The following is a 13,706-nucleotide window of genomic DNA, read 5'->3' on the forward strand; positions in this document are numbered from 1 at the left end:
AACCACATTGCCATGTGTGTACCTATGCAACAATCCTGCATGATCTACACATGTACCCTAGAATCTAAAGTACAATAAAAAATAAATAAATAAAATTTTGTTTAAAGAAAAAGAAAATCTATTACTCAATAACTTTTATGAAAATGTTCATAACACCTTTACTTATAACAGCCCAAACAAAAGTAGATACTACCCAAATGTCTATCAACTGATAAATGAATAAATAAATTGTGGCATACAAATACAGTGGAATACTATTCAGCAATAAAGAAAGAACCAATACATGCTACAACATGGATAAACCTTGAAAACATTGTGCTAAGTGAAAGAGGCCAGTTACAAAAGAATTGTTTAATTCCATTTAAATTAAATGCCCAGGAGAGGAAAATCTGCAAAGAGAGAAAGTTGATTAGTAGTTTTCCTAGGGCTGTGTGGGGGGTGGGAAGATGAGGATTTATTGCTAATGTGTACAAGGTTTCTAGGGTTGTCTTGTGTGTGTTTCTTTTTTTTTGTTTGGTGTAATAAAATGTTCCAACGTGATTAAAAATATTTTTTAATAAAAATAAAATTACGAAAGTGATAATTAAACACATATTGGAGAAAATTCAGGCTTAAAATCTGTCCTTTATCTCACTACACTGAGATACTCCAATGAACTATGTAACCTTCCAGTCTTCTTTGTTTACATTCTCAAGTAATAACAAATACATCTTCCTTTACAAAGAAGGAAGGAAAGAAAGAAAACATTACAACAAAGTCCCCTATACTACCTTGGTCCTCAATCACTGCCTACTCCTCTAAATCGAGATTTAACCAATGTTTGTTAAGTATCTTTTCAGAATTTTCTCTGTGTATTTTTGCTCCACATGGATGTACCCAGAGTAAATATAGACAGTATCGTACTGTTTTGCACCAAAGGTTTTTGTTTACGTGCAATATAATCATTTGGTAGCTTCATGTAACCATCACCACAATCAAGACACAGAACTATTCTATCATCACAGGATACATAAAGAAATGCAAAATAATAAGAAATATAGTAAACACCCCTTGGCTCTATCTATAATATAGCTAAAGTGAAAGTCAAAGAAAATGCTAGGGTGCATGTTGACCCTGAACCAAACTAAGATTTTGGTAGGTCTCAGCTATGACCATTAGCCTCAAGCCACCCCCAAAGGGAACAATCATGATAGGACAGCAGAAGGAGTTGCAAGGACTCGGAGCGCCGCTGGATCAGCTCTGGGCAGCTGGATCGGCGGTACATGGGTGGCCGCAGTGCCCTCGAGGGGGTGGTTCCAGGCCCGCTGGACACCATGAACCACCTGAACGTGCTGGCCAAAACCCTCTATGACAACGTGGCCGAGTCCCCAGATGAGCTCTCCTTCCGCAAGGGCGACATCATGACGGTGCTGGAGCAGGACACGCAGGGCCTGGAGAGCTGGTGGCTCTGCTCACTGCACGGGCGCCAGGGCATCGTGCCCGGGAACTGCCTCAAGATCTTAGCGGTCATGTACAATAAGAAGTCAGCAGGGTCTGGCCCTGGTCCTCCTGCTGCCCTGACCCAGCCTCAACCTGGCCTCCCACAGGGCCTCCATGGCCCAGTGCCTCCGACCTCCCAGTACACACCTACGCTCCCCGCCACCTACCAGCCCCTGCCCAACAGCGTCTACCTGGTGCCCACCCCGAGCAATACTCGGCAAGGCCTCTACCAAGACCCTGGTCCCAGCCCTCAGTTCCAGTCGTCCCCAGCCAAGCAGACATCTACATTCTCGAAGAAGACGCCCCATCATCCGTTTTCCCAGCCCGGCCACTGACCTGTACCATGTACCCCCAGGGCCTGGAGGCCCTGACCAGGACATTTATCAGGTGCCACCTTCTACTGGGATGGGGCATGACATATACCAGGTTCCCTCGTCCATGGACATGCAGCTGGGAGGGCACAAAGCCCCCAGCAAAGTGGTGGTGCCCACCCATGTGGGGCAGGGCTATGTATGAGGCTGCACAGCTGGAGCAGGGCATCCCGCGACACCTGCTGGCCCCCGGCGCCCCAGGACATCTACGATGTGCTCCCTGTTTGGGGGCTGCTTCCCAGCCAGTATGGCCAGGAGGTATATGACACACCCCCATGGCTGTCAAGGGTTCCAATGGCCAAGCCCCGTTGCTGGAGGTGTATGAAGTTCTTCCCAGCGTGAAGGGCCTGCCCCTGTCCAGCCACCACGCGGTCTACAACTTTCCTCCATCGGTGAGCAAGGACATGCCCGACGGCCTGCTGCTGCGTGAGGAGACCTACGAGGTGCCCCCTCACCTTCACCAAGGCCAAGCCCTTTGACCCGACCCGCACCCCGCTGGTCCTGGCTGCGCCCCCTCCAGACTCCCCGCCGGCTGAGGACGTGTATGACGTGCCGCCCCCAGCTCCTGACCTCTACGACGTCCCCCCTGGCTTGCGGCGGCCTGGCCCAGGCACCCATACGGCGTGCGCCGTGAACGGGTGCTTCCTCCCGAGGTGGCTGACGGTGGTGAGGCTGACGATGGTGTGTATGCGTTGCCTCCCCCAGCTGAACGTGAGGCCCCAGCGGCGGGCAAGCGCCTGTAGGCCCCCAGCACCCGCAGCACAGCAGCAGCCAGTCGGCGTCCTCCTTAGAGGTGGTGGGGCCGGGCCGAGAACCCCTGGAGCTGGAAGTCGCTGTGGAGGCCCTGGCTCGGCTGCAGCAGGGTGTGAGCGCCACCGTTGCCCACCTCCTGGACCTGGCAGGCAGCGCCGGTGGGACCCGAAGCTGGCGCAGCACCCCTGAGCCACAGGAGCCACTGGTGCAGGAGCTGCGGGGGCCGTGGCTGCAGTCCAGAGTGCAGTCCACGAGCTGCTGGAGTTCGCCCACAGCGCTGTTGGCAACGCTGCTCACACATCTGACCGCGCCCTGCACGCCAAGCTTAACCGGCAACTGCAGAAGATGGAGGATGTGCACCAGATGCTGGTGGCACATGGTCCGGCCCTTGACGCTGGCCGGGGAGGCCCAGGAGCCACCCCTGAAGACCTGGACCGGCTGGTGGCCTGCTCGCGGGCCGTGCCCGAGGACGCCAAGCAGCTGGCCTCCTTCCTGCACGGCAATGCCTCATTGCTCTTCAGACGGACCAAGACCCCTGCGCCGGGGCCCAAGGAGGGTGGCACACTGCATCCCAACCTCACTGACAAGGTCAGCAGCATCCAGTCACGACCCCTGCCCTCACCCGCTAAGTTCACCTCCCAGGACTCGCCGGATGGGCAATATGAAAACAGCGAGGGTGGCTGGGTGGAGGACTATGACTACGTCCACCTGCAGGGGAAGGAAGAGTTTGAGAAGACCCAGAAGGAGCTGCTGGAAAAGGGCAGCAGGGCAAGAGCCAGCTGGAGCTGCAGCAGCTGAAGCAGTTCCAACGCCTGGAACAGGTGTCACACAGCCCATAGACCACGACCTGGCCAACTGGACGCCAGCCCAGCCCCTGGCCCCGGGGCAGACGGGCAGCCCGGGGCCCTCGGACCAGCAGCTGCTCCTCTTCTATCTGGAACACCGTGAGGCCAACCTGACCACACTGATCAATGCCGTGGACGCCTTCTTCACTGCTGTGGCCACTAACCAGCCACACAAGATCTTCGTGGCACATAGCACGTTTGTCATCCTCAGCGCCCACAAGCTGGTGTTCATCCAGGACACACTGTCTCAGCAGGCCAAGGCGGCCGACGTGCGCAGCCAGGTGACCCACTACAGTAACCTGCTGTGCAACCTCCTGCGCGGCATCGTGGCCACCACCAAGGTCTCCGCCCTGCAGTACCCATCACCCTCTGCTGCCCAGGACATGGTGGAGAGGGTCAACGAGCTGGGTCACAGCGCCCGGCAGTTCCGCAGCGTCCTGGGCCAGCTGGCGGCCCCGAGGGCAGTGACCCCGGGAGGGAGGCAGGGAAGGGGTGTGGTGGCCCCAGCTCCCCATCCCCCGTCTCAAGAGTAGCTGTGCTGCAGGCTTGGGGACAGGACCCCAGCTCTGCCTCGGGCCTGGCACCCTGGATGCCCAGGATCTGTATATATTTATGGCTGGGCAGAGCGTGGGGCCATGCCCCTCAGAGGAGCCGAAGCCCAGGGGCTGGCCAGTGGCCTTCCCCATTGTGCACCGCAGCCCCGAGCTGGTCCCCAGGCAGGGGGCTGGAGTGTGAGGGCCCACAGCCGCCTGAGGGCTGAGCCTGGCCCCCAGAGGGTGCCCTGTCCCCACAGGGCCAGTGCAGTTTGGTATGTTCCTCCGCCTCACCAGGAAAAGACCTTGAAGAACTATTTTTCATTATTGGTTTTCCAATCATTTGACTAATAGTCTCCATTTAAATAAAGTTTTTAAAATGAAGAAAAAAAAAGTTGGGTCAGCAAGAGGGTACTTCATGTTGCAGGAGGACAAACTCAAAAAACCGGAAATCAGCAGGTGTAGTGTGAAGGACCCGTTTCATTTTGTGAATAGTTATCAGCTTCCTGAAGAATCTTTACTAAAATGGACTGTAAGAATATCTAATTTAGGGGCAGTACCTTCGGTTTTGAATGCTGCGGTACAGAAGGTTATGTTTGGGTTGATACGGAACCCAGAGCTTACTATGGAACAATCATAGAAGGTTGTATGTGATCCAGATACACAGCAGGTTATTCCAGAGGGAACAGCTGCCTTGGTGGACTGAATAAAAGCCACTGTAAGAAGTGTAATAAAAGCCCTGAGAAGGACTTTCTGATTCTCTCTATAACTGCCAAGTGAAATAGCCCAGATGAAGCAGCTGATATGCTTTGTATGCAAACCACTGAAACTGGATTTATGATGATCAGGATATTTATCTACTGAATGTGCCCATTACCTAGTCATGGTAAATGCTGTGATTAAAGGGACTCCTTTTGCAAGGGCACCCCATGTAAACTTACTCTTGCAGAATTCAACAACAGAGAAGGCTTATCAGGTTTGCTGTCTCTGCTTCTTGATGTGGGTCATAAAGATACCAAGAACATTAATTAACGAGACAATGAGAAGACACAGGAGAATCAAAGGATTCATTCCATCAGGGTGGAAATTTTTAGATGGTTATTAAGAAATCAGATAATAAAAATGGGCACTGGTGGGTTGAAATAAAGATCTTAATATAGCACTATAGAAGGTTGGGTGGACCAATGGGATCCCCTGCTGAGCCTCCAACATTAAAAGGACTCCTAAAAGTCTGGTTTATTTATCCCAATTTGGAGTAGTTTTTTTTTTTTTTTTTTTAGTAGAGACAGGGGCTTGTTATATTGCCCAGGCTGGTTTATGGATGGCGGTTCCAGTGGGATCAAAGATCATCACTACTCTGATCAAAAAATGTAAAACCAAAAAAAAAATTTTTTTTGAGACAGTATCTTGCTCTGTCACCCAGGTTGGAGTGCAGTGGCATGATCATGGCTCAATGCAGCCTCTGCTTCCCTGGTTCCAGCAATCCTCCCTATTGAGCAGCTGGGACTACAGGTGCATGTCACCATGCCTGGCTTTTTTGTAGAGATGGGGTTTCACTATGTTGTCCAGGCTGGTCTCAAACTCCTGGGCTCAAGCAATCCCCTTGCCTCGGCCTTCCAAAGTGCTGGGATTACAGACATGAGCCACCGCACCCAGAGTAGAATGTAAAAGGAAATCAGCTTGTTGGGTTGTATTGCATGCTGTTTCTTATGTTTGGGTTTCTACATACTCCTTGCTGGTGGCCAGTGGCCTGGACATATGGTCAAGCAGAAGAGCAATGGGAGATTCATCTATTAAAGGGATGCCCTTACATAACCCTGTGGAAATCAGTATGGGAATTTGAGGGGTGCATTAAAGGAAGACATGTCAATGTTCATAAGAGGACCTCACTTCCAGCATCAAAAGGTGATTGGAATGGATGAACAGATACCCAGTATATTCACTTGACATAACCACCTGGGCCCATAAAATGACTCTGGGGAGCTGCAGCAATGCATAGAAGGGGTGAATGTAGACATGTTCTTCTTACATCTTCTGAGGAAAAAATTACCAATAAAAATTGTACTGTCTGCCAAAAAGAGAGACAGAGACTCCAGATAGATGGCTAGGGGGCAGATTCCCCAGGGGGAAGGCCCTACACACGGAGAACAACTTACACTGATGCCAGTGGCCTGGGCGAGCTACAAATGGGTCCTGACAGGAAGGGGCACTCTGGACTGGGTTTGCTTATAGAGGGAGAGATGCAAATACTTAAGAATATCAGTTATGCTCAGTCAGGTGTGATCTTTTTGCTATAAAAGATCCTGTGGTCAAAGACAAGGAGGAGGTCTGTGATATACAAAGAATATATATGGTCTAGTGAAGGATGGTTCCTGGCATTGATCTTCCAAAGTCCTTGGAATTTCCTGAGTGATAAGAATATCTTCGTTATTCTAAAAAGGTGACACTGGGAGAAAAGGTCTAGATAGCTTCAGAATGGGGCTGGTTGCCAGAAAAACTAACCATGTGATTGGAATTTAAGCCACTAGACCTCTGGGCAGAGGAGAGGGCAGGAGACTGAGTTCAATTGTACGGCCAATGTTTTAATCAATTATGCCGATGTAATGAAACCCTAATTAAGAAAAAACAAACAAAACTTCAGAAAAGTAAGGCTGGGGGAGCTTCCTAGTGGGTGAACACATCGAAGTGCTAGGAATGATGACATACCTGGATTCCACGAAGAGAGGACACGACGTTCTATGTTCCGTGTTCCCTCCCGCAACTTCTTCCCAGACGGTGCATGTCTTCCATGTGGCTCTTCCTGAGTTGTGTCCTTTTAATAAAACTGTAAGTAATGCATTTCTGTGAGTTCTGTGAATCTTTCTAGCAAATTATCAAACTAAAGGGGAGTCAAGGGAGCCCCCAAATGTGCAGCCAAGTCAGACACAAGTGTGAGTAGCCTGGGGACTCTGATTGTGGCTGGAGTCTAAAATAAGGGCAGTCTTAGGCCAGGTGCGGTGGCTCATGCCTGTAATCCCAGCACTTTGGGAGACCGAGGAGCGAGGATCACTTGAGGTCAGGAGTTCAGGAGTTCGAGACCAGCCTGGCCAACATGGCAAAACCCCATCTCTACTGAAAATACAAAAATCAGCCAAGTGTAGTGGAGGGCACTTGTAATCCCAGCTACTTAGGAGGCTGAGGTACTAGAATTGCTTAAACCTGAAAGGCAGAGGTTGCAGTGAGCTGAGATTGGGCCACTGCACTCCAGCATGAAAGACAGAGCGAGACTCCGTCTCAGAAAATAAATAAATAAATAATAATAAAATAAAATAAGGGCAGTTTTTTTGGGAACCTTGCCCTTTAACTTGTGGGATCTAACTCCAGGTAGTTTCAGAATTGAGTTGAATTCTAGGATATCAGAGAACTGTTATTTAGAACACAAACTTTTTATTTTTTGTGGTAAAATATACATAACATAAAACCCTTTTAACCATTTTTTATTTTTAAACTTCTCATTGAAAGATAACAATGCAGAAAACATATAAACAGTACAACTTATAAAGTATACTGCTCAATCAGATTTCATCTGGATCAAGAACAGGATATTCCAATATTCCAAGAAAGAAAAGAAACATGTTAAAAAGAAAAAGATTTTTATTTTAAAAACCTAGACATAGTAATTAAAATGGGAGTTAAGAGCAGCAATCCCTCTATCCCTTTGTGTGTGTGTGTGTGTGTGTGTGTGTATCTGTAACATATTTATACATAATTCCATATATATGCATATACCCACTCTATAATGTACCATTTCCAGAAATGGGTTCACAGAAGACTTTCTAAGGGGTATTTCTTTTATTATTTAAAAGATTATGTGATAATAACTTTGGGACATACTAAATTAAGAGTAATCAAACAGTTTATCACCTATGAAAACACTTCAGGGCTTACTGCCTGGCCATTCTCAAGTCAAGAGAGGAATGAGGAGAATCCTTCTTGCCATTCTAGATATATTTTTAAAATTATGATAATATATACATAGCAAAATTTAACATTTTAACCACTTTTATGGGTACAATTCAGTGGCACTAACATTCACAATGTTGAGAAGCCATCATCGCTATCCATTTCCAGAATTTGTTCATCCCAAACAGAAACTATGTACCTGTTAAACAATAAGCCCCCCATTTCCTCCTCCCTGCAGTCTCTGGTAACCACTGTTCTCCTTTCCGTCTCTATGAACTTACCTATGCTGGTTTCTCCATGTTGGTCAGGCTGGTCTCGAACTCCTGGCCTCAGGTGATCCGCCTGCCTCAGGCTCCCAAAGTGCTGGGCGTGAGCCACCGTGCTCGGCCTCCGAATGTATTTTTGTTGTATAAATAAACTTTTGGAGGCACTTTAGAATTTAGAGGTCAAATGGAAATTAATGGTAACATATATTTCAAAAAGTGCAATGTTTTATTATCAACATTAATATTTGTTCATGCTAAAGATTCAGGGATGAAGTAATAGGCAAAAAACTGAAATATAATCAATATTACACAGGTATATCTTAAGTATATAGTAATACTTTGCTAATTATTGGACTAAAAAATATAAAAGAAGTACATCAATTATTTTGTGTTTCACCTTTCTGAATATACTTTTACATGAAATACATAGCAAGTACTTATTTATAAATTATGCTTTTTTTCTTTAGGAACCAAAACATGCTTATTCTTGATTAATCAGAATTTGTTTCAAAAGATAAAACTTCTTAAAGATAAGCATGGCATTTAGAGTTTTAGACCCATATTCTTGCTGGATTGGCTGTTTGATGATTGCTCTTGTTCTTTTGTAATTTCCATCTTAATCTTGGCTTTGATTTTCTCCCAATCTATTTGGAGCTGCAATAGAAAAAAAAAAAAAAGAAGAAATATGCTTAGATAGTATAAGACATTTTTGTTTAATCCAAAGTAACCAAGAGTAAATAGATAGAATGTGTGAATTCCAAAAGATTAGAGAAAAAGAGAGCATCGAAGTTAAGAAGAAGAAATAATCCTTGGCCAGGCGCAGTGGCTCACTCCTGTAATCCCAATACTACAGAAGGCTGAGGTGGGTGGATTGCTTGAGTCCAGGAATTTGACACCATCCTGGGCAACATGGCAAAGTCCCATCTCTATGAAAAATAAAAAATTAGCTGGGTGTGGTAGCACACACCTGTGGTCCCAGCCTTTAGGGAGGCTGAGGTAGGAGAATCAACAAAACGCTTGAGGTCAAGGCTGCAATTTGTAAATATTTTGGCTCACCTTTATTTAAAATAACAATTCCATATACTTAGGTATAATACATAAAATAGATGAACTGATAAAATAATTCCTCTTACTCATAGAGGACAAATGTCTGTGCTAAGATGCAAGTGACAGCTCATTGAAAAGCCGAGCAGATGTTAGATTATGTGAAAGACTCATTTTTTCAATCAGGGCAAAACCTGATACTTTTTAAAGGGCAAAGCACTCATTTCTATGTCTAACAAAACAAAGAGAAGACAATACTTGATGAATGCTTTGGCCTTCTTCCAGCCTTAAATTGACTTACATATATTTCTCAAATCAATCACAATAAAACCATATATTGATAGTATACTGAATAACTGTTGCTCTGTTGCAAGTAAATTGATGATATTCGTATTAGTTACTTGTTATAATACAAATGAGGGTGTCAGTGGATAGCTGTCCTACTGAAAATAAATGTTTCACTTTCACTTTGGCATTGATCCAGTTTTAAAAGTGTTTCACAGATAATTTAGTCGTTGGATTAGAATATTTTTAATAGCAGGTTTTAGATAAGAATATTCTCCGATAGCAGTCAAGTGATTTGTACACTAAAATCCATCTTTTGCTACTATAAGGAATGCCAATATTATCTGGCACTCCTTATTCTACTCGCTAGTCAATTCTTATTCACCTAGAAGCAATTTCAAAATCATATCAAAAGACTCTCCATCTTCTTAACACATTTTTCTTCCTCTCAGCTGAAGATCAGCTTCCTACTTTACAGAGAATATAGTGGCCATCAGGTACGAGTTCATTTAATTTTCCTTCCTTGCATTCACGAACTTACTTGTTATCTACACCCATCATTATCTTTCTCTTCCATCTCTGGCCAGCCTCTAACACATGTCCCTGATTCCATTTTCTTTGACTCCTTCGGGACATCTGACTTCAATTATTCCTCACACATTTAATGTCCTTCTTTTCACTGGCTCTCTCTCATCATCCTTGCCTCTCTATTCTGTCTTCTCCCTGCAAGCTACCATCCCTCATTCCTGACTCTCATCTTCTCATTCCTAACTCTCATTCTCTTCCAGTCCACTGTAATTCTGATCCTATGACACTTTAGGAACTTTGCACTAAAGCCACCATCGGCTGTTTTCAGTTCTTATCCTATATACCTTCTCTGTATGATTCAATTTTTCATTCAACACATATTTACTGATTAGTACATGTCAAAGAATGTCTGAGGTACAAGGATTCACCAGTGAACAGAAAGATAAAAATCACTGTCTTCAAAGAGAGATAATAAACAAAGACAGATAAAAATGGAAAAGGCAGATAATAAATAAAATAAAAAATATATCCAGTATGCCAGAAGCAGTAAAGATTTTGAAAACAGAGAAGGGAGATAGTCAAAACCAGGAATAGAATAAGAGGTTACAGTGTCATCAGTTTACTTGATGGGAAGCCAAGGCAAGAGGATTGCTTAAGCCCAGAAGTTCGAGACCAGCCTAGGCAACATAGTGAGAAACTGTCTATATATAGTTTTTATTTTTATTTTTTGGGGGTGGTGGCATTCATCTCTAGTCCCATCTACTCACTGAGCTCAGTATGTTGAGGCTGCAGTGAGCTGTCATTGTGCCACTGCACTACAGCCTAGGCAAAAAAGTGAGACCCTGTCTCAAAAAAAAAAAGGCGGGGGGTGGGGGGACTTGAAGGAGATGAGTGAGTGAACCCACGTGTACATCTGGGGAAGGGCATAGTAACATGGAGAAGAACATGGCCCTGGGATAAGAGCATTCTCTGGACCTTGCTTGCTGGCCATTGCTCTTTGAAAAATCTCTCAGACTGTAAAATACTACTCTTTTCTGGTTCCTACTCTCCTTTCTAAATGCTGCTTCTTTCTTTCTCTCTCTTTTTTCCCCTATATTCTGCTCCCTAAACAATGTTGGAGAAGAAATATAATTTCTTCTCAACTCTTGTAAGTTTATTGATGGGACAGACCACTGTAACAAGAGACAGGTTAAAAAGAGAAAAACAGGCCAGTTCAATAATATGTGCAGTGTATATTACATTAGGAGAAATCTCAATGAAAGGTAACTCAAAACAGTGTCTTGGAACTCTGGCTTATAGAGCATCTTCAACAAAGAACAAAACATTTTAGAGATGTGACAAGACTGTTTTTACAGAAGTGAAAGCAGTTTTAGGCTTCCAGAGATTGGAAACCATGGGAATAAAAATATATGGAAAAAAAACTAATAAAGTGAGATTTGTTCTTTTTTTGAGACAAAGTCTTGCTCTGTCGCCTAGGCCGGTGTGTGGTGGCCCAAACATGGCTCACTGTAACCCTCATCTCCTGCTGGGACCAAAGGTGTGTGCTACCATGCTTGGCTAATTTTTAAATTTTTTTGTAGAGACAAGGTCTCACTTTGTTACCCAGGCTGGTCCTGAACTCCTGGGCTTGGCTTATGTGATCCTCCTGCCTTGTTCTCCCAAAGTGCTGAGATTACCGGGGTGAGCTACCACCCCCAGTCATGGAGTAAGGTTTTTTTATAGATTGCTCTGGAGTCGTCTCTGAGCTGACAAGAGTTGTCTACAGTAAAGGAGAATTTATATTCTGTCTTTAGGAGGAAAAAGGGAGAATAGAGAGAGCTCTTCCGTTTGCTGCTTCTTAGTTGTCTTTAGCTCAAAAATATATATTCCGAAGAGGCATATTTGCGGGCGTCCTATTTTGGTTTCCTTCAACAACCTCTCAACTGTTAATATTCACCAGGGTCCAACCATAGCTTTCTCACACCTTCCCTAAGAAATACCAATTCACATAGCTTCAACTATACCTAGATGGTCAAGACATAAATTTAGTTGTCTACCCCTTATGTCTCCTTGTCAATGTCCTTGTGTGTTCATATTTATATTTCTAATTGCCTTCTAGATACCTCCTCCTGGACACCTAATAGATATTCCTAACACATACAAAATGGCATATTTTCATGTATTCAAACAATGTTGGAGGTCCAAAATGTGTATATTCTTATGTATTCTTTATCTAGATTAATGGCATTCCCATCTATTAGCTGCCCACACTAGAAATGCTGAACTCATTCTCAAATGCCTTGCCTTACTTCACCACCTCTCCTCCCACCCCCAGCCACAACTGTTCTCTTAATTTGACTTGTAAAATTTTTCTTACATTAATCTTACCCTTTCCATTTCCTGGTGGGATTATTATAGTAACTTCCTAACTAGTCTAGTCACCACGCTTACCTCTAAGCTATCTTTCACGTCTGATGTTATCTTTCAAGTCATTCTCTTGATTACAAATCTCCAAGTCTTCTCATTGCCTTCATTATGAAGTCTATTCTCTTATCCTGGTATTATTAAGGACTTTCAGTGTCTTGTCCCAACCAGTATTCCAACCACCTAGGGCCCAGAGCAGTCACTCAGGATTCTTCCTCATTCATTCAAGAACTCATACGTTTGCTCTTATCATCACCTCAACTAACTGGCAAAATCTTAAGATAATTTTGTAAAAAATGTTGTTTCCATTTATTTTTAGGAATCAGGATTTTATTTTATTGATTATTTGTTTCTTTACTTTTTAATAGAGACAAGGTCTCACTACATTGCCCAGGCTGGTCTCAAACTCCTGGGCTCAAATGATCCTCCCACCTCGGCCCCCCAAGTGTTGGGATTACAGGTGTGAGCCACTGCGCCTGGCCAGGAATCAGGATTTTATTTTATTTTTTTGGAGATGGAGTCTTGCTCTGTTGCCCAGGTTGGAGTGCAGTGGTGTTAACTCAGCTCACCACTACTTCTGTCTCCTGGGCTGAAGTGATTCTCCCACCTAGGCTTCCAGAGTAGCTAGAACTACAGGTGTATGCCAACATGCCTAGTTTTTTTTTTTTTTTTTTTTGGTAGAGACAAGATTTCACCATGTTGCCCAGGCTGATCTCCAAACTCTTGGACTCAAGCAATCCTCCCACCTCAGCCTCCCAAACTGTTGGGATTACAGGCACGAAACACTGTGCCTGGCCAGGGATCAGGATTTTATTTTATTTTTTTTGAGTTCTCACTCTGTTGCCTGGGTTGGAGTACAGTGGCATGACCTCAGATCACTGTAACCTCTGCCTCCTGGGCTCAAGTGATTTTCCCACCTAAACTTCCAGAGTAGCTGGAACTACAGGTGCACACCACTATGCCCAGATAATTTTTTTTTTTTTTTTTTTTTTTTTGGTAGAGACAGGGTTTCACCATTGCCCAGGCTGGTCTCCAAACTCTTAGACTCAAGCAATCCTCCTGTCTTGGCCTCCCAAAGTACTGGGATTATGGGTGTGAGCCACCACATCTGGCCGAATCAGGATTTTAAAAGGGAAAAGTAATCATGTTATTTCTCTCCAATGGCTTCTCTTTATTTAATTTGCCCCGTGAAACTCTAAAGTCAATCCCTCCATTGCTTTTACTCTTTCCCACTTCAAAGCCTTCCCTCTGCCTGGA

General features: G+C 44.7%; 1 protein-coding gene and 1 pseudogene across 3 annotated transcripts in view; one reads left to right on the plus strand and one right to left on the minus strand.

The window, feature by feature from the left end:
- Positions 1 to 1,313: 1,313 nt before the first annotated feature.
- On the plus strand, positions 1,314 to 3,981 carry LOC105713546 (breast cancer anti-estrogen resistance protein 1-like; annotated as a pseudogene).
- A 1,589-nt stretch (positions 3,982 to 5,570) lies between these two features.
- The window catches only part of IFT80 (intraflagellar transport 80), a 137,221-nt gene continuing 129,085 nt past the window's right edge, over positions 5,571 to 13,706 (minus strand). For 2 of the 3 annotated variants that reach the window (XM_064378873.1, XM_064378872.1), the window contains exon 20: positions 7,442 to 8,843. In XM_064378873.1, the coding sequence (XP_064234943.1) occupies positions 8,733 to 8,843 (111 nt within the window). In that variant the 3' untranslated portion in view covers positions 7,442 to 8,732. Of the gene's footprint in view, positions 6,806 to 7,441; positions 8,844 to 13,706 lie in introns of those variants that run through there. The other variant, XR_010343485.1, reaches the window with a different exon arrangement.

The sequence above is a fragment of the Aotus nancymaae genome, unplaced genomic scaffold, assembly GCF_030222135.1.
Source record: "Aotus nancymaae isolate 86718 unplaced genomic scaffold, 86718_ANA_hifiasm-v0.15.2.pri h1tg000019l, whole genome shotgun sequence".
Taxonomy (NCBI): Eukaryota; Metazoa; Chordata; class Mammalia; order Primates; family Aotidae; genus Aotus; species Aotus nancymaae.